This window comes from Trachurus japonicus, chromosome 7, assembly GCF_045865225.1.
Source record: "Trachurus japonicus isolate A0001 chromosome 7, Traja_1.0".
In the NCBI taxonomy this organism is placed as follows: domain Eukaryota; kingdom Metazoa; phylum Chordata; class Actinopteri; order Carangiformes; family Carangidae; genus Trachurus; species Trachurus japonicus.
Window position 1 is genome coordinate 27,383,773 of NC_140913.1, and position 25,928 is coordinate 27,409,700.

Here is a 25,928-nt window from a genome sequence, read left to right on the forward strand (position 1 = left end):
CTGGTCTGAATCGATAGGATTAAATGAATTGATTTTGACACCATATTAAGAAAACAAATATTGAAGATATTTAAAACTAAATTCAGGTGCTGCACTTAGTGAATTAAGTAAATGCAGTAAAGAGCAGCTCAGATGTCGGGGCGACATGCGTGTAAAGCAGTGGTGGAAGTTTGATGGCTGATGGTCAGTGTGTTTTTCCATTAAGACTTTAGTCGTGGTTTTCAGTTGTGTGCCACCTGAAAACATAAACCTGCGTCTACACAGTCTGCTGGTCGCCGGATTAAAATATCGGGTTCCTGGGAGAGATGCCAGCGCTGTGGTAGTTTGATCCAAAGCTCCAACGAGTATTTCTTTAAGTGCGTGTGGGGAGTTTTCCTGCACCGGGTGATAGGAGGGGTTGGAGAGTGACGCTGGCTGCGCCTTGGTGCTGAGCGGAGCGCTCACCTGCAGATGAGAGAGCCGGGGAAACTCGGGGCAGAGCTGCAGCACACTCACGGAGCGCACGGAGGGACGTAACGGACAGTCTGACCAAGAAAGGGGGGATTACACAATTATTGGAGAAGATTTGGGAGTCGACCCTCTCTCTGGTTCCTCGTCCAGGCAGCCCCGACGCGTTTTGCTCGCCACGATGAGAACTGACTTCGCTCTGGTCCTGACAGCGGTCCTTCTCTCTGCTACATTCAGGGTGAGATTTCTCTCTCTTATTTTTTTAAGCACAGCTTGCAATGTGTAGAGGAGTTGTGAGAGTGCGAGACGCAGCGTCTCGGAGGTGCAGGGCTTCAAAGCGATAGCACAGAAGCTTGAACAAAGTCATGTAGTCGCATGGAGCGCAGCGTCCAGCGTGCTGCCGCAGCAGCGCAGCGCTGGTCGTTATTTCCCGACAAGTACGCTAATTGGCCCCCTAATGAATTTCACTGAATGAGAGGAAAATGAAGGGGGGAAAAAGTAAGAGTTAAACATCTTGTGGCTCCTCTGTGCTGACTGCTGTCGCTGCGGGTTCACCACTGAGGTGCCACATCCTGCTCAAGTTCAAAAATATTGCTCAATTTATTCGCCAAGGGGTGATGCCTTTATTCTTTGTCAAAACTATATCCCGTCATTCCGCTCACTCCAGCGGCTCATTCCTTTACGAGGCTTCCCCCGACCAAAACCCAGCAGCCCTCAATAAGTCAAACTCTGAACTTATATGGTGCTTTTCAACCTTTTTTCCTCGTCATTTAATCAATGGGAGCTAAATGAAATCGGCGCCGGTGGGCTGCTGCTGCTGCTGCTCCTTACGGCACCGAGCGCCTCCTAAATGTTTCTGTGCCGCTGCTGGGACCGAAGCGTCGCTCTATGGAAATGTAGGCAAATGACACAACGATATTTTACCCCCGTGTTATAGTCTCAAGACCAGAGGAACTAGTGCGTTATAGCCCCTCTTCATTCACACCCGAGTCTGCATTGGCACCGGTGTGTGTGTGTGTGTGTGTTTGTGCAAGCGCGAGCGGTTTACGCACTCACACACACACACACCAACACATCTACTGCATAGTTCCTCTGTAGTTCTCTGGACTCCTGTGATCGGCTAAGACCCACAGTCAGGAGCTAGAAAATTCTGCTGCATTCATGCAGTTTCCTTTGTGTGTGTGTGTGTGTGTGTGTGTGTGTGTGTGTGTGTGTGTGCCTGTGTGCCTCACTTAACCCAGAGCACAAAACCTTAAAAAACAAATTCTCATTTCAAGTAACACAGCACATTTTATCACAGACAAGTGTGTGCATGTGTGTATTAAAATCAGCAGTGTGCTTTACCCAGAGGCTTGTAGTTGATAAACTTGTTGAATAAATTCCTGCTAACAGCTGTGCTATATGCTACTTTCCGTCGAGCCTCGGGGGGCCAAGGAAAAGGGAGAAATCAATGGAATCCATGTTTATCGATGTCTTACATTGTATTCTCTCCCTTCCAGAGGAATAATGGGGAGCATGCTTCCAAAGGTCCCTGCCGACCTGGCTTCTCACAGAGCTTCTACTCTGTGCTGATTTCAAGGGATGTACTGCGAGGCCAGGCCATACTCAAAGGTGAGACCTTTAATTGGCCAGTCACTTCTTTTACATGTATTGTAAAGAGGATTTACAGTGTGAGTGAAAGAGCCCCACCTTCCCTCCTCCCTCCTGCACTCCGGCTGGGGAGAGAAGAAATGCATATGGTGACGTTTTCCTTCAATGTCAAGTCATGTAGTTTTCACATTGATGCAATAGCCTTTGCACATATGGAAAAAGGATGTGAAACCAATCAGAACGGACTCATTGCTGTAAAGTTAGCTGGTCTGCTGTTATAGTCTGCTGTTATAATAGTAGCTACAGAAGAAAACTTTTATTCTGGTGTGTACGTGGATAGAGTGCATGCTGTCTGACTTTACTTCTTCTCTCTGACATTGCTCAACCTCTTCATTATTCACTATCTTCATTACTCTAATCTCACATACTCTCACATTCACACTACAACGTCTTACCCAGTTTTATGTGTGTTGCTCCAATTACACAGTGAGCCAACCAAGTTTGAGGGCCCGATAGTGCAGGAAATGGAATCGACATCCTGTGTCTAATCTGGCACTGCTCCTGCCAATGTGGGCTAATTGCAATTCTCTATTGATCCCAATGGTTTTTTTCTCATAGCTCAGCTAAGCTGTATTGTTTTGCTGTGGGCGCACAATAGCTCTTTTGTGGGTCGACTGTGTCTTCGGCAGCTGCACAGTATATATTTCTCACTCTCCTTAGTCGTAAGAGACCTGGCGGGGATACAGCTGTCTAGACTCTCTCTCTTGAGTGTGTGCGTACACACAGACTCACGCACGCACAGATATTTTAGTCTAAGGATATATGGTACGATATAACATTTTTGGGTTGTTTTTTTCTTGTGTCTACATTAATGTTTACCCTTTGCTGTAGTGATGATATAAGTCTGAAGGAAGTGTTGGCTCGATTTTAGTGTTTCATATATTGTAGCCCGGCTGGAAGTGGGATTGGATATGGGACGTTGTTGCTGGTAGTGAGTTTCTTCAGCGTGTGGTAGTGATGTCCTCAGCCCAGCAGGGGGTGTCAACACAATCACAAACAATCACAGAATGAGCCATCACTGCTGCACAGGAGCCATTTATTTCAGAGAACATTATTTATCTGGGCTGGTCTCAGGGAGATGAAATTGTCTCTGTGTCTTCGTTCAGACATAAACTAATCTTTAGTGGTCTGGCTGGGTTGTTTTCTGTATTCACAATTCAATTTACCACTAACAATAGATTTCTCACTGTGATCGTGCTGCGCATTTCGTTTTTTTTTTTTTTTTTCATTATTAACATAAACCACCCAGAAGTCAGGTTAAAACATTGCTGTGTTACCAGACCAAATAAACCATGATAGTTTTTCATAAATCATGAAAAAGACAGAGACTCATAAAACATGCAGGCTTAATGTATTTACACTCGCAGTTAATTCACATTCCAGGCACACACTTTTATTTAACATTTATCTTTTGTTTCCTCTGTTTTGTTTGAAGGGATCCTGCCAAAATAAAGTACTTATCTTAGCCGTGACACACTCACAGCTGCAGTGTCATCGTCATGTGTGTCTGAGAGCACAGCTGCAGTGGCCAGGCGCACACACACACACAGGCGTCGTATGTGACTTACAGGGCTCAGGCAGTTGATTTATAGTTGCTGAGGGTGTCACTGGAGGGAGGCAGGAAGCGACTCTGGAAAGGCTTTAATAATAACATTGTTTAACCCAAAACCGTCAAATGGGGGCAGGAGTAATGACACCCACTGATGCACGAACCCACTCACATACACATACACATATACACACACAAACATATATATTCATGTTATCCACCGGGGGAATAATGGAAGGGACAGAACTAGGACCTCGGCCATGATGCCTGGGTCTAGACAGGAGGTCAGCGTGGAGGAGGGAGGGTGTTGCATTTCACATTTTATCATTTTGAGTCACTTACTGAAATACCAAATCACCGAAAATGTAAAAGCCAAGCGCAGCGATTGAAACGACCGCAGCAGATACGACGACAAAGCCAAAGCCGAGAACAAAGCCAAGGCTAAATCTTTCCAAAACATGTATGAAACTCCTCTTTTCTTCTCTTGTGCATTCATTAGTCATTTTCATTTTCAGCCTTATTGTGAGTCATCTCCTGTTTGTTTTAACTTTTAGTTTTTTTTTTGATTAATCTCGCTTTAATGAGCTGTTCTGCATTTACATCATTTCCTAACAATTGTGAGGTTTTTTTCTTTAAGCCAACTTGAGGTTTTTCATTGGTTAACATTAAGAACAAAGTCTAAACACTGCATCGTTCCTGCTGACTGAATTGATTCGCTGTCTATTTATCTGGAAAGTCCCTACCAGTCAGTCCACACAGTTAATGGCTGTAACACACTGTGTACTGTAGGCTCTGCTTTTATATTCAAACTCTGGAATGTGAGCAGGACTTTTCATTATGTTACAGTTTGACTTGAATATCTCACAACATTGCATATTGATACAGACATTTACTGTAACAGAAAAGTGTTTTTTTTCTGCAGATTTCTGTAGCAAAGTACTTGTTCTGTTTTAAATTTGCAAAAAAAGAAACACAATGAGGGCCCAAGAGGGGAGATAATGGATTTCAGAGGTGAGAGGTCACATTTGTCTTGTTTGTGTGTATGTATGTGTGTGCTCACACATGTACATTGTGTGTGATGTATTCAGAGCTGAGGGCGCCGGCTGTCTTTTACGCCTGGTTTTCATTAGATCCATGACAGCTTCTTCTTACCACTTACTCTCAAGGCACCATTAGAGGCCAAACTCTGCCAGGCCTGGTTATCGTTGCACACTGAGTGACCAACTCACACATACAACATGCACTCAGGCACAAGATAGAAAAACAGCAACAACCAAAAAAAAAGAGAAACCGTTTTCTCAGTCGGTTGCAAAAAATAATTTGAAGGTTTGATATTTGGATCAGCGATAGATGCTGTCATGATGTTTGGAGTGTTTTGTATCCCACAGACGAGAGAGCATGAGTTGGGCCCCAGCCAGACTCGTACAGATAAACAGAGCCAGCAAACGTAACCTCATCCCATGTGTCCCTGCATCCCTCCGCTGTTTCTGTTCCTGGTAATGAAAGCCAGGGATGGTGGTTTCAGCTCAGTGAGCCCACTCTGCTGACCTTGGACTTTGTTTGGGTTACTGGTGGTTTTGGGCAGCTCTTACTTTCTGAATGTGTGACTGTGGTTTTGTTTGTCTGTGTGTATATGTGTGTGTGTGTGAGAGAGAGAGAGAAAGAGAGAGCGGTCAGACAGATTGAAAGACAGATTTGATAAATCGCGATGCATGTGCTTTTTTTGGACATGTCAGTACCTGAGCCGTGCGGATGCTGACATCCTCGCTGTAGCTTCTCGGAGGGAAACGGAGATTTTCTCTGCAGTCATCACTTTGTTTTTAGAACCTCCTCTGATACTTGGCTCCATTTTGAATTAGATCCCTGTAGTAACTCATCAGCCACAATGAACGGCCTGATTGTCCGTATTAAGGTAACTGTATCTCCCCTTAAACTCTCTCTCTCAGCCAGCCAGACCCTATTGTACTCCCAAATACATTTATGATGCACTGTAAGCACTTCCTCATTCTCTCTATGCCTTTACACACACACATGCAAACTACCTTCTTATCCAAACACATGCAAACACACACATGACCACAGTTGTTGTAGTTGTAGCTGATTCACCACACAGTTGACGGCATTAAAATCTATACATCACCACTCCGACCCAGATCCTTTCTCTCTGTCTCTGTCTCTTTAGTGCTACCTTGGCTTTGTCACATTCATAGCATATTCTGGCTGTTGCCCATTTTGAGGACAACCAGGAGAACTGGATGAGAGAGCTTTGCATTCTGAATAAAATGAATTGTCTGGAGCTATAATTTTCTCCAGGATAATATTTCCAACAATCTCCACCAGCGGGCATTCGGGAGGCGGCCCCCGGGTGATGAGTCTCTCCTGCCTTTAGTTGGTGGAGCTTTCCTGTGAGGCTTTAGGTGATTTTTCAAAATCCAATAGCCCGGCTGTTATTTTGCTGTAGGCTTTGTATTCTGAACATCATTTTGCAACTTGAAGCACAGAGGATGATATACAGTAGGTGTCAGTTTCACCCACAGTTTAATGTACGTTACTATTTTCATGAAGAAATGGCTCAGTATCACAAATAACTCTTACATGATCCTTTTGCATTTGGTCTTAATAAAACATGAATAATGAGGGGAAAATGACCTTCTCTCCTCCCCAAAATCAGAGCTGACACACACACAGATGCAGTCTCACACTGACACACACACACACACTCTCCAGTTTGTCAGAGGTGGTGATGGGGGGGGGGGGGACAGAAGTCGGCTACGAAGGAGTGACTCACAGGAGCCTGAATAAAAGATGCCATTTCTTTCCACTCCCTCTATAGGGATGGACGATACATCAGTTTTCTCTTCCCCTTCAACCTCAAACAGAATTAGATTGTTTTGATTTCCTGTTTACCTTTTGCCCCAAATCTCATGACACACAGCCTGCAGTGTTATCTGGGTTGATAGCAGACAGGCGTCCGCGTGGAGATTAGACATTGTTGGAATACAGCCCCCTTTCTCCTCGTTCTGTTTCAGCCTAAATCACCCTCATTGTTTTCCTTCTGTCTTTATTAGTTTTGGATCACGGTATCTTACTGTATTCTAATCTTTTGTGAAGTCCTATCTTTCTTTGATTCTCTCGCGCTGTTGTTTTGAAACATTCATGTTTGGTCCCCCGCAACCCCCCCCCCCTTCTTATATAACAATCTAATCGCTGTTATAATGCAGAATAACAACACAAATCCTTCTCTCTCCACCATCTGTTTAAACCATTACATGGTTTATTTCTAATTTTTGCGAGGATATTCAGTCACGGAGACAGGCGCAGACACATCCTTTTTTCATGGTTATTAATTACAGGAACGCACAAAGCTGACATTTGTTGGGTGTCTGCTGAAGTGAAGAAGACACTGCAGACATACTGAGGTGCTGGTTTATGCTCCTCAGGCCAAAGGCTAATCTGACCCATGGGAGCTGTTACACATAGCCAGCTGACACGTATTTACTTTACGTGTAACCTCAGGCTCAATGTACTGTATGTGTCCAATAGTTTTAAAGAATCATGTGTGGATTCTCCATAGAGGCTCATATCCATGATTTAGCCACATGGTCCAGAGTTTCTCTCCCTGTTAAGGCCCAGACATGAGTGGTTTATGAGATAAGCAGAGGGGGGGGTGGTGGGCGATCCACCTGCAGGAGTTCCTTTGATTAATACTGTTAGGCTTGGGAACCCATGCTGTGTAACACTTAGGTGCCTTTGTGTGTTTCGGAGTGTGAGCGTTGAGGTTTGGACGTGCTGAGTGCGCCGAGGTAGTCGTCGTCCGGCGGTCTGTGCATAGTGGATATCCTCCAGGTTTTTGCCAAGCTGGTCATTAGAAAGGCGAGCGGGAGAGGATGAGAAAAGAAAGAAAGCAGGTGGAGGCCATTATTTTTTAATGAGATTTTTGACATCTTCTCCCTTTTGTTTGGAGAGGAGGGATGAAGGAGACGGGGCGGGAGGGTAGAGGAATGTGGATAGAAAAAAAAAATGGGGGTGACTTCCTGCCGAATGAGTTACCCTGCAGTGTGTGTGTGTGTGTGAACTCTGCATCCTTGTCATCTGCTCGGTACATTAAGAGACCTCCTGCTTCGGTGTGATGGGCCTTCTGGGGTCCTACAGTACCAAGGTTATGGCCCTCCTGAAGACATTAAACCCGTTTAAATACTTTGCTTGGACTCTGGCTCTTTAAGGCACAGATGGTCTGTATGAGCTGTGAAGGCTGCAAGATGACAAGGGGACACTATGAGCACTCGCTCTCTTACTTTCTCTCTCTCTCTTACTTTCTCTCTCTATTTCAATTCAGTTCATTTCAGCATGCATTTTTGGCATGATTGTCAGGTGAACAATATTACCAGGGTCAATGATTATACAATTCAATAATGTTATGAGAAAAGGAGAAAGAATATAATTCACTAAATAAAATGAATAAATAAATACATAAAGAAGCAAATGGAGAGCATGTGTTGAACATGGATGTGTGTTTCTGTATATTGTCTGTATGTATAATAGGCCATACAGTAGCAAGATAATTGTTTGTCCTAGAGATGTAAAATCTGTTGTTTTCCATTGTAATCTAATGCTGTGAAGTTCAGGATTAACAAAGCACATTTCCACTCTGATATTAGTGTATTTGTAACTAGAGATGCACCGATCCGGGTCAGCTCAGATATTGACTAATTAGCTGGATCGGATATCGGATGAATGAGGCCGATCCAGCATTCTGATCTGTCATTTCTTTTTTATTAATATCATACACAACAATACAGTTACAGCGATCTACTGTTATTTATTTCTTTTTGCTGATAATGTACACTTTGTTATTTGTTAATAAATAATATTAAGTACATTTATACCTGTGTTAATTTGTTACCTTTTTTTAACAAGGCTAAATGTTTATGTCAAGCCTGATGCCTTCACTCACATGGCAAGGTATACAGTTCATTCATTCAACAGTAGTATCGGATCGGTATTGGGTATTGGCCGATACGCTCAGCCCAGGTATCGGTATCGGATTGGATCGGTGCATCTCTATTTGTAACAAGTTAAGAGGAAGTGCAGCTCTGTCTCTGCCTCACCTCTTTCCTCTGTTGGCAGGACGTCTTGTGTGGTCCGTACTGTGGTTGCTCAGTGGTCACTGAATCTGTCTCTGGTCTGTCTCTGGCTTTTATTCTCTGACAGTAAAGTGATGCTCTGCCAATTTGTATTCATTGTTGGGGCCAGATAGCAATTAAGTTTGTTTTCAGTTTCGGTTTGATTTGTCCAGTGTTCCAGATAAGGCATCTTTTGTTGGTGTAATAATTTGATTTGATCTGATTAGTGGTTGGAAAGCCTCGCTGGTCTGAGGCTGAACAGCAACGGGTGTTCTTTGATCAGTGAGTCTCAGGACCACCTGACAGAGTGGACTTTTGAGGATTCATTTCTTGGATTTGTAGTCTCAGCGTGTCTTCGGGGCTCAGCTGGGGCCACCGGTTGGATTACATAGTCAAATATTTAAGTCAAAATTCTAATTGGATAGTCTATTTTGTAAAACTGTCTTCTCACGGCATAAAATGCTCATCACTCTTTTTGTCTCGCTGCCAAACCAGAGTTACCTGAGGCGCTGATTTTCAGCCCCAGGTAATCATAATATAAGGCATATTGTCGATAGGCATTTCCTCATTTGAATTAAAGTTTAGTTTCCTGAGATCTGCGTTTGCTCTTGAAGGATCATTATTTTAGATGTTTTATATTTCTTAAAAGGCCCAGTTCTGCGTCAGTTCTGCCTCAGGAGGTCCAGGTGCTGCTGTAGTCCTGGCTGTGTGGGTGACAGCACCAGAGCAGCACAGAGCAGGATTTCCAATGTGCTGCTATAGGCCAGTAATGTAGATGTTTAACAGAGTGGGAGATGAGCTCTTGCTCTGAATGATACCTCTCCCTTCTGTACTTTTGTTGCCAATTTTTCACTCCACATTTATTACTGACATAAATTGACTTAATTATGTCACAAAATTTACCCCCTACACCGATTTGGATCATCTTATGTTATAATTCCTTTTGCCAAGTAGATTCAAAAGCCCTTTCAAAATCAATAAAACATGCTGATTTTTTTTTTTTTTGGGGGGGGGGGTTATGTGCGTTTAGATGGTTAATTAGAGTGTGTATGAGTGTAAATGCAGTCAGTGGTGTGGTGCTTTGGTGAAATGCCAATTTGCCCTTTACTCGGGGCATTGTGTACATATGGAAGTCCAGCATCTGGGCACTGATAATCCTGTGAAAAGCCCCACCCCAGATTAATGCTCTCACAAATGCCTCAGTGATCGTTAGGGTCTAATTAATCTCGACTCTTATGTCGAAGCCACTGGCTCCAGATATGAGGAAAGCAGTGAAGAACAAGCCTGAAGCACTGAAGCAGGTCCTGTCTCGTTTCACCACCTCTGTCCTGATACTTTGTGTTTTTATGCTTCATTCCTTCTTTGTAATTTCATAATCAACAGGGTTCTGATTATTTTTGACTGTTGATTGATTGTCAATTTTTATGAATGTGTTTTTTGTATATGACTGAGATTATTGGATAAAACTTTCTCGTATCGTTTTTCAAAATCATCTCCCCAAATGTTTCCATTTCGTGGGGCCATGTTGTCTTTTTTATTACTTAAATCATTCAATCTCTTTCAGAACTGATTTTGATCAATGGACTCCATTCTCAATTTCTCAGTTTGCGATGATGATGATGTTGTTTTTCTTATCTGTTTGTTGTCTCTCTGTGCTTCCACAATTTTGTCTGAAGTCTGTGTCTTGCGGATGATGACGTTTGAGCTTCTCTGCTGTCTTAATTGTTTTCTGACATTTTTGCAGCTCTGTTTGTGCCACTTCTCCTTTCTCTTTCTTTTCTGTGTGGATGTGGCGCTGCTCGTTCTAAGACCTGCTTTACTGGCTGAAACAGCGGAGATCAAAATGAAGGCAGAGCTTAAAAAAAAGAAAAAAGGGTGTAGTCTAGTACTCAGAGTGTCCACATGTTGAGGTGTGTTGCAGCTGCTGTGATCCCATCACTACACGGTCTCTGGTCCATGATATCATTTTTTTTTCATTTTTCCCAGACGTATTTTATTTGTTTTGTTAAATCTGTACAAATGGGAACATATCCATCAGATCAGTGATTTCAGGTGAAGTGTTGGTTATTTTCTCTCTCTCAGATACACATGCACATTTCTGACTGAGGTTACATAGGATTTTTGTGTGGTTTGTGTGAGATTAAGGCTGTACAGCAGCTGTAGTGAGGTGTCCCTGCTGTCTTTGGTAAAATAGTTTGTCATGAGGAGCAGAGTGATGCCAGGCACGCCCTGGACTGTTCTTTTGCTTGGCTGTGGTGGACAGGGATTACACCAGCAGGATAACGATAAGCCTACAAGGCTGTTTTCTCTTTGCTCGAGAGTCACACTGACCATGTCCTTCAGCTGGGCTACTGTGAGAGTGAGGGTGAAATAGAGGATGGGGTGGAGGGAGAGAGACGCTTTCCTCTCGATAGGGTAGAAAAGAAAGTGTAAGATAAGGCTCTGAACCCTAAAGGGGATTGCACATTATCGTACATGGTGCTGCTTCTGTTACTGCACGTTTCAAACACACACACACACACACATGCGTATGCAAAGAAACCCATTGTGGCAGTCTAAGACAAATGAGATCCAGCTTTCGCCTCCCAGACCGCCCACTACTCCAGTGTAACTTGGGCCGGGGCCCAAACACTGTGGCGTCCTCTTCCTGCCCACTCTGTTTGTCTGTGGCAGCATTTTAATTACAGCCTAATTGATTCAGTTAGAAAATGAAGCCACTGTGAAGGCAACCAATAAAGTGATGATTCAGCTATCAGGGCCGCATCACTATTTATTTTATTAGCGTGCTGTGATTAAGACAGGCGGTGGCAGTGGAAGAGACACGCGTAAAATCGTTTTGCAGTTGAGGACTCTGTTGTTGCATAATTTTAACTTTTGATTTTAAAGCAGTGGACAGATTAAAAACACATGAGCTCGGTTTGGATAATCGTCCTCCTTAAAAATCTGTAACTGCACATTCTTTTAACAAAACACAATTAAAGAGAAGTGGAGTAAAAGCTCATTTTCAGCTATTGTTATGACAAAAATACAAGTATAACCAAAAAGTATGAAACATTTTCCGTGTCCTCACCTCTAACTCAGACATCCATTATCTCCTCACTCTGCCTAGTTTCCCCAAGCTGAGATCAGATCATTATTGTATTATTGCTAATTAAAGAGACTTCTGTCCATTTCTCACACTCTTCTTATCAAGCAGCAGAAGTATATGATCTTTCTGAGAATGTGGGCAGGACAAATCCATGAGCATTACAGCCTCATATGTTATTCCCTTTGCTTTAAGATCCCTCGTCTTTGTTAAGGGAGGATGAAAAGAAGGATGGAAGCCCTCAGAAGACATGGCTGTCTGGTAATCACTAATTGTGTCCTGAACTCCCTGTGAATGTTCCCCATTAAGTTCTTAAGTTCAGCACACAGTTGAATCATTGCCTCTGAACAAGGAAGCCGTGCAGGAACACAGGGGACAGAGGGAGAAAAGGATAGAGGAGTTGGGGGTCGACAAACAGAGTGCCAGTAATGTTAATTAATCAGAAGACAATGACGAGTCCCATGGCGTCTGGGTCTACACTATTCAAAAGGCTAAAAGCTAATAAGGGGCTAACAAAGGGGGCTTCCAGAGGAGCCCCTGGTCTTTGCAAACAGTGTCTGATGATCCATGTCAAGATAGATGTTGGCTTTTTTTGACAGACCTGATTGATTTCCCCAAAGGGGGGATCCTTATATCTGGTGGTGGTTTGGGGCAGAGTTAACTGGCTGCTTAGGCTCTGCTTTTTTCTTTGAGGTTGAATCTTCAATTGTTGCTCGAGGACACTTTGGCAGGTTTTGGTTGCAGCGGAAATTAAGTAGGAATCTTCAAAGTCACAGCTTTTTTTTTTTTTTTTTTCCATTCACAGCAGGGGAAACGTATTTTCATCTAAGAATCTGTCAGTTATTTTCCCATTAACAGAAGAATACCTGAAGTGGCGCAAACATTCCCATCATGAATTGGGGCTCTAAATTAAGGTCTTCAAATGACCAGGTACTAAATTTATCCTGTAAACAATGAAGATATCAAACAGATAGAAGCAGAAAGGCCTCACTCACACTTTATCAGCTTAAACCAGTGAGTACTTTGCTCAAAAAAGAGAAAAGAATCAATAATCAAAATTGTTGCCCATGTTTTTTTCATGTAGTAGTATATCCACCACTGTGTTTATAGAATTGTTAAATGTCATGGCCGAGAAGAATTGAGCAATTGTGTAGAGAATCAGAGTGTGTTGTGCTCTTATGATCTCTGATGCAGTTTCACCCATCATTCAATGCTTCAAAACCTTATATATTAGTGTGAAGAATTAAAAGGTCTGGATGTATGAGTGTGGATGTGTCAGAGCATGAACCCATGTGGGCATCCATATATATCCAGATGTTGAAGTATGGCAAAATGAGCATGCTGGTTCGCTGCCAAAATCAATGCACGGAGTAAGTAAAGCAGAGGAACTGCTTGCAGCCAGAAGGAATGAGGAAACTTTGCTCTTTGCAGGAGGCGGAGATGGTTTAAACATTCGAAGATTATTCCTGCAGATTTTATAAAACTGTCGAATCTGTTTGTCGGTATGTGTTGGCATGACATCAGAGTGCAGGCCCTGTTCAAAAGAAGTCACATTTACAGTGTGCAACTCTTGTGCAGTTCTTTCAATGAAATAAAATGTCTGTTAATAACATACTCACATACTCAATTACTCGGTTGTGCTCTGCTGAGCAATGAATACTTGTGCGCTACTTAAAAAGTGGGGAACTGATGACTTGCATTTAGGGTTACAATACAGTCTGTTTTGGATTCCCACTGCAGTGGTCTCTGCAGCGTAGCTCTTTTAACAATACTGTAGCATTGCGCTGTATAAAGACCCCTACGCAAAAGTATTTTATGCACTTGATTAAGATACAGATTTTTTTACAGTCTAAGAATGAGGAATGGTTTGTTGTTTAGCCTTGAAATTTGTTGTGTATTCTTCACAGACTCTGAATTCATACATGAGGATTCATAACAACCATTGTTCATTTCGATATGAGTATACTTGTAAATTACAGTGGCTGACTAATAAAAAGTTGTCATATTCTATACGACACTGAGCCAGAAGCTGGAAGCTGTAGATTGGTATGTGATAGTACAGCATTTCTCTGTCTGTAAGGCTAAAAACGGCCTTGTAATACTATTGGTCAAACTCCATGACTAAATGTAGGCTAGTGAGCCAGCCATTTCAAGCCCTGGGACCAACACGCTTTTAAAAGCACACTGGTCAGAATCCCTTTCTTCTCCCTTCCCCTATCTGTCTATTGTCTTTTTCAGCACATCAGAGGAAGAGGCAAAGAGCGAGGGTAATAAAAGGCCCCGCTTTCTTCCTCTGGGCCTGGGAGAATGTAGAGAAGCAGATAAGTTGTCTAGCTCTGAGTCTGAGAATGATCAAAAACAAAGTGAATCCTGTGGCCGCAGAGGGAACAAGCTCCTGTGAGGGAGTGCGGGGAAGAAGGCAGGGAGGGAGAAGAGGAGGGAGGAGAGCGACTGAGGAGGAGGAGGAGAAGGGCTGGAGGAGCAGCCACACTCAGAAGAGAAGACACTGTTTGCTCATCTTTGAGGGGGAATGAAAAAAGGACGAGGGGCTGCAGACAGGTTGGCAAGCAGGCAGATGGACTACTTTCTCTGCTCTAAGCTCGGGCCTGTGTGGACACAAAGCTGGATTCACTCTCTACCAGTCGGTGCTTTATGAACTATGTAGCAGAGTGCTGGGGGTCTTGCATGGTGATTGGCATGTTGTTGGCCTCAGTGTACAGTGGAGATAATGAATGTTTTATTACCCTGCTATGAACTGGGCTTTTCTGGAAAGGATAGTCGCACAGAAATTATAGTATCACACATACATGCGCACACACTCTGGCATGCATACGCATACATCGCTGACTGTCCCTAGAGACATGAGGCGAGGCCGCGGTCTGGGGGGGTGATTATCCTAAACACAGAAATGAAAGGATTACAAAGCGATGGTGTAATCCAGCTGTCAATCCCACACCTCATTAGCAAACATGGTTTCAGACCCAGAAAAAGGTAGAGGGGGAGAAGAAGGGCAGGGAATGGGTTGGGGGAGTCGAGGGATAGAGATTGTTGGGGCGGGAGGAGAGAGGAAGTAAGCAAGGGAGGAATGGCAAGGATACAAGAGAGTGGGAGGAAGAGGAAACCAAAGAGAGGAGGAGGAGGAGGAGGAGAAGGGGCAACAGCCAACAGCCTCGCTATTCTGCTCAGGGAGCTCTGCGGAGAGTTTTTATTAAGCTTTCATCTGCCTTTCCTCTCCTCCTTTTACCTCTCTCTGCTTCCCCACCCCAGCAGCGCTAACAAAAGCAGATGCGGGGAGCGCTAGCCATGTCAGTCACGTCTCAAACCCACAGTTCTGCTTGTAATTCCCTGATTAATTAAGAACAGTGATTTGTTAATTTAATTGTAGGTGTTGGGTCGCTTTTTCATCCCCCTCTCTCCGTTGCTTTCTTCTGCCGCTTGCTCCCTCTCATCCTCTTGGCAGGCTAATTTGCCCTGCAGCTTTGAGGAGGGGAAATGAAAGGTATAGCAGAGGAAGCCTTCAGATGGTTTATTAAGAATTGATTTGCCACAGTGGCAGAGAGACAGACTGTAGGGAGATACATGCTGACGTGCCTCCCAGGCAGACACCCCGGGGCTGTTGGGGTGGGTGGGGTGGGGGGGGGTGAGATTTAGAGACGGAGGGAGAGAGCGTGGGAGCAGAAGGAGATTATTGTGATGCCGTCCGGGTGTCTCCAGCGAGTGCATCCCAGAACCACGGCGACTGACCACCGACTCACAACACAACCTGAACCCTCGGCAGCGTCGCTCCCTCAGCTTCCTGCTTGTGGCCCCGTTCCTTCTACCTACATGAAGAAATGTTTGGCAGTGTTTGCCCAGCCCTGTGGTAAATGAAGAAAAAAAAAGGCACTGTGTAAGAAAACTCCACTGTGAAACATTTGCTTTCTGTTGTTAAAGGGATAGTTCACCCAAAATTGAAATTTCACTCATTATCTACTCACCCTCATGTCGACTAAGGGCTGGGAGAAGTTTCAGAGTTATCTGTGGCTTCTCTGAGTTACAGGGGGTCTCAGCGTAGCAGTGCATGTCCATATAACGGTTGCAAATGGATACCAACTGTCTTCGTAACAAAAAGACACACCAAAAAACATCCAAATACCTCCATGCTGCTCGTATGTAATGTCCGTCTTGTATTGAAGCCCCGACATGAGAAATTGTCCCGAAAAAAATTAAATAAGTCTATATTTCAAGCTTGTTTTGTAGCGGAAGCTTCTCAAAGCTCCTCTTCCCAGTTCGTCCAAATTTGACGAACTGGGAAGAGGAGCTTCCGCTACAAACAAGCTTGAAAAATAGACTTATTTAATTTTTTCGGGACAATTTCAATACAAGACATACATACATTTCAATTTTGGGTGAACTATCCCTTTAATAAATGCACACACTCTAGATGAGTGTGGCAGGGGCAATCTGGGCGAAATGACGAGCCTTGCACAGCAGCCAACTATACGTAACATCTAACTGCTCCATCAGAACCGAGTTCTTTTAATGGATCTACATTAGAATAGTCTGCCTGCTACAAAAGACTCTTTGCCTCTGCGTGTTGGCTGCAGCACCGCGCTCATGAGCAGAGGTACACTGGACAGCATGGGAGGCGAGAGATAGATGACAGATCAGAAGCATTAGAGCTTCAAAGCTCGGGAGAGAACAGAGGAACAGAATCCCCCCCAGCTAGGAGAGATGGAGCCAGCGCATCTTATCTTTAGCAGCCCATCTCCCCACATCCACACAGAAGCCCCTGCCCCTTCATTTACAGCTGGTCTTAACACCAGAGCCATGAAAGCTTATTGACTCTCCAGTCAGGTTTTTCATCCCTGCATGTTTCTCATGTCAGGTGGGGTTGTTGATTCTCTTTCCAATCTTCGCGAGTTGATTGGCCACTGCTGCGTTCCATTTCCTCTCATCACAGAAGCGTGGCATTTCTCATTATCCCTTCTCTTAATTTATGCACAAATTATTCATAGTTTGGTAATTCGCAAAAGTTTAGCGACAGCAATTTGACAATTCCTGTTGTGTTTTAAGAAAATAGATTTGGAATCAGGGGTGCGTTCTTTGTTTGCCTCTTAACACGCCACACTGTGTGTACGGCTGTTTGTTTGCAAACGGATGCGAGTGCACATGTGTGTAAAATCGGAGGTGCTGCTTGGTGATGATTGAACTTGAGAAAGTTTGTTTTCTCCTCTCTTCCACCGAATGAGACGAACAGAGAGAAAATGAAATGGAAAAGCAGAATAAAGACGCTCGCTGGGATGGTGATAAAAGACGTGGCCTCATCATGCTACCTCTCCTCACAACAAAAAAACATTGTCAGTATCTATGATGAAAAGGATTCGCGGAGCAGACGCACGACTACACACACCACCAACAACCACCGCAGCCATGTGACAGGCAACATGTATGAGCCTGAATTAGCTGCCAGTCACACAGGCTTTATATAGCTTTACGCCATCTGATGACCACCTTATTAGATGCATAACAACAAACACAGCGCACACAGTTCACAGTGTACACATACTCAATCCAGACATGTTTTTTGTGAGTCAGTCAAGGAGTTGAAGATATGAGCAAAATAAAAACGTCTATAGCTTCTTGCTGTCTAATGCTAGCTTTGACTATAAAGTTCCTGTGGTTAACATGCTGCAGAATAATGACTGTGTTAAGTAAATAAGCATCTTAGTGGTTTGGTTTCCGACCAACAACTGGGAACATTCGCCGTTTGGGAACCGCTGGTCCGGCAGTTGAAATAGCTGTGGTCTTCTACCTTAACTGTAATCTCGTCTCCGGCCAGAAAAGCCCCGGAGGGAGGAGGGCTTGTTTTCTCAGAGGACGGTGCGTCAAAACGCTGAGTCGGATGTGATACCCACTGGACAGAAAAAAATAAAGACAAATGATACTGCATTGAAGGGCACACCTCTGTTCTGTTATGGTAGGATATTCCTCATAGATGTCTGCTCCTTCTTATAGAGAAAAGGCAGAAACATCTTTCATCCATTTGATCCATATTTCCACTCAAGCAGAGGAGAGGCAAAAGGCGCTCTACATGGAACGGTGCCATAGAGAAAGAGCCATTTTTCTTTGAAGCACACACACACACACACACACACACACACACACACACACACTTGCATACACATGATTGCTGCAGTGTGCACTGCAGAACCGCTTTACCATGTAGAGATTTATGGCGAGAGCCTCTGAACAGAAAACAATTCAGGAAGTCAAATATGATGTCACATTGAATTCATCATATTACATGTTTTCAGTGTTGTTTATCTCATGTCAATAGCCCGCCGCACGTTTTACTAGGCATGATCTTGCGTGCTCGCGTGTGTGTTGCGTTTGTATGTCAGCATAGAAGTGATTTGTCCTGCAGATGCAGACTAATGAATGAGGTGTCCTGCTCGTGGGCTGATATTAGCCTGGGTAGCAGTTCCTTTGATGTGATTAGCTCCATGCACTCTCTTGACAAATTGGGCTGTCCTTTCCTCACAGCTGAAGCACTAATCTGTGCCAAAAAACAAAGAAACTCCTTCCGCTTAACAGAACATGCTCTGTATGTGTGCACTGTATGTGTGAGAATTAAGGTTTAAAACGGATAGATAGATAGACATAGATAGATAGTAGATGGACATATAATCATTTCTATAATGATAGCAGATGTTGGATGTTTTATAAGTCCTGATCTGTTCAGTCAGGTATAGCAAGTCTTCATATTGATGTGTCTGTTAAAGTAGCATTAACAGCTGTGTATATGCCAGCGCAGGAGAAAAAAAAACATGATCAATTAGTATTAAACTTATTCATAATGCCATCCAGCTAGCCTCAGGCCTGTTGGCCCAGCTCATCACTTACTGATGGCGAGTCACCTAAAGACGTAGCACTGCTCAGAGGGTTCATTGCAAGTTTTGGGCAAAAGCAATCGTGACTGTTTGAAAGTTTTTGGAAAGCCACCATCACTACCACCCACTCCCAGCAAAGAAATTAAATATTTGGCGGTGGAGTTTCAAAGTTTTCTGATAGCCCCCTTAATGAGGGCCCTTGTCAATCATCTGCAGCCGAGATAAAATTCAACCTTATTGCCAACAGAGTGGGCTGAGAATTTTTGGGCTGCACTCTCCGACAGAGTTCCTAAACAATTCAGAAGCCCGAGCCACGTCAGACTACGCCGAGCAAAAAATGTGTGGACTTAACAGTGTAAAGGCTATGAACAAGCTCCCTGATGAAATAAGGAACTGGATGGCAATTAACATTATTGATGAAACGAATCAATGTGTGACTGTCCTCGGCGTTTCATCAGCTGAGCCTGAATCTTTACCTCTGTGTCTGGAGGTTTTCAGACTCTACCCAGGAAAAGAGCTGACCTCCCCCCACTCCTCCCCTCCCTCCCTTTTACAAACTCATTGAGTCTGTTCTCAGTCCACTCCCTGTTCCACCCAAATACTTAGAGATGGTGAAAGGAATCTCTGTCTCGTTATAAACCCACCACCATCAGGCCTTGATGCGTACGTGTGCTCTTGTGTCTGATTTTCGAACACGAACTTGAACAAGCATTCTTTCTCTCCCAACCACCGAATGTTTGGACAGAGAAACCACAGCACTCAAGAAATTCAGAACAGACTCGTGGCAAATTATTTTCTTCGTCGTCTGTTTGCAGTCAGATTTATCTTGGAAATGAACACATAAAACATCCGCCCCCATCCCCCCCTCTGTGCAGCTTAAGGAAGATTTTCTAAATATTTAACTTTAATTTAGATACCAGTGCTCAGAGGTAATTGTATTGGAGGGCTGGCTCTGAAACTTTTTTTTTGAATAATGGAAGTCCATCAGTTCAGCCACTTAAGATAGCGTTTAATGAATTAAACAGGCCCTGGATGGGTGACCTGAGGTGGAAGACAAAGAGGTTGTATATATTACACCTATCTGATGGGATGTCTGCACATTAAGCATAAACTATTCTCATGTCATCATCAGGGGAAAAGGGATTTGCTTATCTTGGACTTGGAGAAATGGGGCCTTCTCTCTCAGCCACAGAGAAACCGCCTTGGATTTAAAATGTACAATAACAGTGTGGAAAGCAGAGACGTGTTTACAGCACCGAACCTGGTGTCGTCACTTTATAACAAGCATTATGTAGACTTACGCAACAATGCTTATTGCATGCACAATAGATACCTTTCTCCTTATTCCTTTTCTCCCATGTAGTCTGCCCGAACCCCCCCCCCCTTCTTCCGCCCCACCTTAGTCCTTTAGTGTGGCAAGTGGAGACTCTTATCATTGATTTTCTCTTTTCTCTCCTCTCCTCTGTTCACTCACTGCAGCGCCTCCCAACTTATCTGACTCTGACAGAACAATGCTGCAGTAGGAGGGCACTCAAGGACAGATTAGATTGTTTGGGGATTCTCATTCCTCATTTTTTCATACTTCTCGGTCTATGTGTTCCTTTCCTGTAGCACCGTCCTGCCTCTGTGATATTGTTTATCTGCCTCTATCACTTGCAATTGCCGCCGCTCCTACTCTTCTCCCGCTCCTTGAGCCGGGGAATAATCTCTGCTTTGCTACTGTATATTTTTTTTCCTTGAGTGCCTGTGTGCATTAGTTAAAAATGTAGTTAAGGTTAACATGTGTGTCATTCTGTTTATTTGTGTGTGCGTCTGAGACTGTGTGTGTGTATGTGTGTATGTTTCTTTGCCTCCACAGTGCTGGGTGTTTGTGTTGGTAGCGCCTCCTCTGTCTGAGCCGTGGTAATTACCGTGCTTCACTGCCTCTGTAGAAGTCAATGAAGCTGAACTCATTGTCTCTCTCTACATGGAAGTCAACAATTGTGTGAATTCCCTCGCGACATCGCTGCAGCAGCTAAACCAGCTTCCTGCATTTTTTATCACTCTCAATGTGTCTCAGTTTGTCCTTTGTCTCTTTTTCTAGCTCTCCCTCTCTCTCCCTCTCTGTGTCTCTTTTTGTGCGTGATTGTTTATACCTGTCTGCGTGTGTGTAGTCGATTCCATATCCCACTGAGTTCTTAAAGGGGTAATTGAGCTTAAGAGTGTTGTTATTTAATTTCCATGTATGTATTTCTGTGTTTAATTGGATTTAATTTGAATCATGCCGCCTATTTAAAGTTGTTTTAAACAGCAGCTTAATCAAATTTCCACAACAATCTACAGCTTGCAGGCGCATCAGTGAAACCTGTTTAGTTCCTTTTCTCCAAAATAGATTTCAAACTTTTAAAATTATATTAATTTGCAGACTTAAAGTGCTGACAGTCAGTTCTGCATCGGTTTATGTGTCTGAAATTGACACTCTGCGCCAGACTTGCTTACCTGTGTGTGTGTGTGTGTGTGTGTGTGTGTGTGTGTGTGTGTGTGCTCTTATTGTGTCTCTGCACTGCTGGAATAGAGAGGAAATGTTGCTGCTAGTGTTGTTGTTGTTGCCATGTTCTCAAACTTCAACTCCCTTTGGTACTGTTTCTGCAGAGCACATTGGATGGTGAATAGGTTAGCCTCAACCTCAGACAAACTCATCGGGGGTGTGTGAGTGTGCGTGGGGAGAGCAGACATGCTATGTGTGTGTAGTATGAAATAGGAGGTTAGTTGCATGGAATGTGTGTAATGGGATGGTGAACCATGGCCAGAGTGAGATTCTGGATGTGATTTAGATTGCGGCGGCCTGGGTTAGCTAATTGCTATTTGGGATAGGATGAGATAAGATGGAACGTGATGGATGGCCTCTGAGTGCAAGGATAGAAGATGACTCCAAATGTTTTTGCCCTTTATGGATGTGGATGGAAACCCAGCAAGCGGTGTGTTGCCATGGAAAAAACACACACGCCAACATTGTTCATTAATTTCGCCTACCTTTTCCTTTGCCAGCGATTCCTCCGGCGCTGTGCGTAACATGCAATACAAGTCTGACAGACATAAAGAGAATATTGTAGACAATAAATACAAAACAGAGGCTAATGGGAAGAGTTAAATTTAAACCAATAGTGTGCACATTGTGCTCCTAGTAATGATATATTACAGTGCATGGGGGCAGGGTATCGACTAGGGAGGACACAATAGAGATATCAGTAATGCAATTCTATTGTCCAACAAATCGTCTGGTGTCCATTTAGGTGCTTAAACAGCACACGTGCAGTTAGTGCCGAGACAGAGAGCTGGAGAGTCAGTGCTATATATGTCAATTGCATGCTGTGCTAGTCTTTTGGCACCACTTCGGTTTTGTTGCCATGTTTAGAGTGTATAAATGAATCCTCAGTTGTGTGTCGACTAACAAACTGACCATTTGTTTCTATCACTTCGGGTCCTTAATAGACCAACTGTGGCATCTCTCTTAAATAGGTTGCTTTGCAGAGGTTTGCATTGAGCCAAAGCAAAAAGATTTTTTTCCTCTTTAAGCGCTCTATTTAATCTCAAGTGTGCATAACGCCTGGACAGCCATTCACCAGTTAATAGTATACTGAGAATAGTGCTTATGGGAAAAGTAATAGGAGACTGAGAATCTCGAGTCCATAGTTCTCTCGGCTCTTTTAGTCTGGAAAATTGGAAAGAAGGTGGAAAGAGGTTTTGATTTTCTTGTGCAGCTAAATAGATCTGTAAAGGAGAGATTAGGATGAGGATGAGGTTATCATTTCACCGAGGAGGGTAGAGAATTTTTGTTGGTACTCCTGGTGGAGATGTGTTTGTTTACAATGGCCTTTAACAGGAAATGTCATACAAAGCACTCAGGCATCAAGGGCCACTCTCAGGGCAGGGCCTCGGGCTGCAGCAACCAGCATGAACACAGTTCACAAATAACCAAACAGCCATGCTTGTACATGAACTCATACATACATGTATGAGAACACACAGACAATTATACAAAATATTGAGTCAGAGTCTGATGATGCAACTATGCAAAATCTGCCCAAAAACTTTTATTAGAATAAAAAAACCTGTTCTGTTTCTGATGTAGACCTGCTGTTGTGAAATACCAGTTTAACTTCTTCCTGGCGAACCAACCGCTGTTGACTCCAAAATGACAAATTAGCATTATCAGCAGGAGGGTTAAATGAGACAAAGATTGTACTCTATTGTAATAGTCTCACATGACATTTGACTTATTTTTCCTGCTTCTGTTTATATTTTTTCTACCGTGGGTCTCAGGGGGGAGAGGCGAATAGCCCGCTGAACTAGGCCAGTGGAGACACTGACATTTAGACTCAAAGGCTAATGGGATGCCTGAGTCTGCCCTGCGATGGCGGGCTCTTTGTCGGGGTTCTCAGATCAGGACCGACTAGCCCACGCTCCTCTTTCCAGACCGTCTGGAGCCCTGACGCGCGCTCTATCTCTCCAGACGCAGCGTCTCTCAAATGTGCCAACTTTTTCATTCAATCTCCATGTCTGAACAGTAGTATCTGAAGTCGGTATGGCTGTCTGCCGTGCCTCTCTGGTGGCTACAGCTGAAGACTCGACTCGTCTCACACTGGGAGAGGGCCGTGGGGAGGCCACAAAAGAGAATCACATTGCCTCCTCTAATGGAGGCCGGGAACCCATGGAGTTCTGCCCTTACAGTGGTAAAGCAAGGCCTTCTCCAGACCAGTCATTTATTCTGTCTAAAGGCTCATTTATTCTATCCCAAGGCTATGTTGTGAAAAACATCTCTAATGATAATAGTAATACCCAGTGGGTTAAGATGTTGAAACGATCTTTCATCTCCTGTGAGATGTCTTGGCGTGACCTATTCTTTGACCCTCAGGGCCAATGCTGACTATTGGAGCCAGAAGACTCATTTGACATAGCTCAAAGGCTGTCTTAACCCCTGTGGTAAACTCATATATCACCATTGCACATCCTCAGAATACTCTATTATCACACAGCGCTCAAATACGTCTCTCCCACAGACATTTTGACACTGTAGGGTAATGGATACCGTGGCCAAAGTTTTGACTCTCTTATTACATAAAATACAAATCAAGTGTCATACAAAATGCTGGGATTAGTTTTTGAACCATAAACGTTACCCATCGTGGGAAAATTGCATGGAGGCAGACAGTGTATGCCTCCAGCCGCTCTCATCTGGCATTTTACTGCACCGCTGCTATATTGTAATGTGTACAGTAGGCGACTGTTAGAGCAGCTGAAGTTTTACAGCCCTCTTCAGATGAGACGGTGATGTCATTTACTCATTCATGCCCCGCCACCTACACTTTTTCCAGTCGTCCCGGGGATTTGAGTTGGTGACTTTGATTTTCATGGACAGCTGTTCCGAGCTTCAGGAAATCGGCACTCCAGGATGTGAAAGGACACCTTTTAGTGTTAGGTTCTTAAATGTTAAATTTAAGTGCTCTCCGCGCTAATGGAATTACTCTTTTCCCACCAAAAGGCAGCACCATTTGAAATATAAAAAAAAAAAAGAAAGAAAGAAGAAAGAAGATTTCCAGAGAAAGAGTTGAGGGGGAAGAGGAGTGGGGGTGGCGGAGAGTGAAGGAGAGAGGTTTGTTTTGCTCTTGGAAATATCAGCGTAATTAGGAGTAGCATATCATTTACAAATCAGGGCTGACATTTAGGATGCTGGCGGGTAATAATGGAGAATTGTATTTCACTCATGTGTGTGAGAGGCTTGTCTTCCTGATTGGAGAGGGGCAACGTGCACAGCGCAGCCCTTTTTCCCAGGTGTCACAATCAGTCCTGTAGTACCAGATGTTGAATTAGCGACACTGTCCACGTTGTTCAGCCCCGCAGCACAACTCCAGCCATCATGTCCTGTCTGAGATACAAGCGAGGTTTCAGAATAAACCTCCAGGTGGAGGTTTTCATCAGCGTGGTGGAGAGAGATTCTGCTAGAGCACGTTAAGTGTGTTCGGAAAAAGCAACCAGTGATAGTTGAGCGCTGAAGCCGAGGCAGATTGTAGCTTTGATTGTTCTTTGGGAATAAAGGGAAAACAAAAGAAGCAGTTTTACAGTGGCTCATTTCACGTATTGCAAGCGCTCTCCTTGTGTACTCCTTCTTTCAAAGCTTTGTTTTATTAAGAGGATAAAAAAGAAGTCAACGTGATTGGTAAACTCAGACTCAAGAGTTCTTTTGTCACTTTTATGTTTCCCACTCTTTTTAAGAGGACTTTACGCCAGCTTGAAACGACTCATACAGACATTTTACAGCGCAACTGTTCACGCCGCGGCACCGTGTCACCTTTGGCGTTTTTGTCCTTCCCCCTCTATCCTGGGCCTTTACAGGAAGCCCGAGTGGGTAGCGAGGAGTGGACTTAAAACCATCTGTTCCAATCATATCACTTCATCTGTGATCCCGTTAGGCTGCGGCATGTTACTAAGAGATGCGTCCCAGATAGAGCATGAAACATCAACGCAACACAGCGGCGCTACATCTCTCCCAGGCATACGCAGAGACAGAGCAGAACAGGCAGACGTTTCTTATAAACACTTAGTCAACCAAAGTAAGGGCTGCGCTGCATAGGAGAGAGACTCCAGCCTCGCAACATCACGGAAGTTGCCTCTGTGAATGAGAGACCCCTGAAGGCCCGGAGTTCACCTTAAAAACTATATGAATACTAACACAGAAAGAGAGCTATTTTTCTGTATTTCTGTATTCTGTATTTGTTATTTTATATCTTTTTTTTACTATGTTTTAGTTGTTCTGTCTCCATTTCTGTTTTACTTCTTTTTATATCTGTTTTAATTCTTTTTCTTGTCTGTTTTTAAATAATGTTTGCTTTTTATGTTCTTATTTTGCTAATATGTAAAGCACCTTGAGTTGTCTTGTTGCGGAAATGCTATACAAATAAACTTGCCTTGCCTTGCCTTGCCTTGCCTTGCCTTGCCTTGCCTTGCCTTGCCTTGCCTTGCCTTGCCTTGCCTTGCCTTGCCTTGCCTTGCCTTGCCTTGCCTTGCCTTGCCTTGCCTTGCCTTGCCTTGCCTTGCCTTGCCTTGCCTATTTGGAGCTACATAATAATAATAAGAAAGCCGAAGTTAGAATAAAAATAACAAAATGTACATTTAAAGTAAAGAAATAAAACTTGCTTTAATATGTGGGCAAGATAAACTATTTA

At 43.7% G+C, this 25,928-nt stretch overlaps 1 protein-coding gene across 1 annotated transcript in view; it reads left to right on the top strand.

Moving 5' to 3' along the window:
- Positions 1-277: 277 nt before the first annotated feature.
- Positions 278-25,928, top strand: part of LOC146984943 (cadherin-4-like) — a 238,526-nt gene continuing 212,875 nt past the window's right edge. The window contains exons 1-2 of the mRNA XM_085782591.1: positions 278-685; positions 1,947-2,058. Of these exons, the coding sequence (XP_085638717.1) occupies positions 629-685; positions 1,947-2,058 (169 nt within the window). The 5' untranslated portion in view covers positions 278-628. The remainder of the gene's footprint in view (positions 686-1,946; positions 2,059-25,928) is intronic.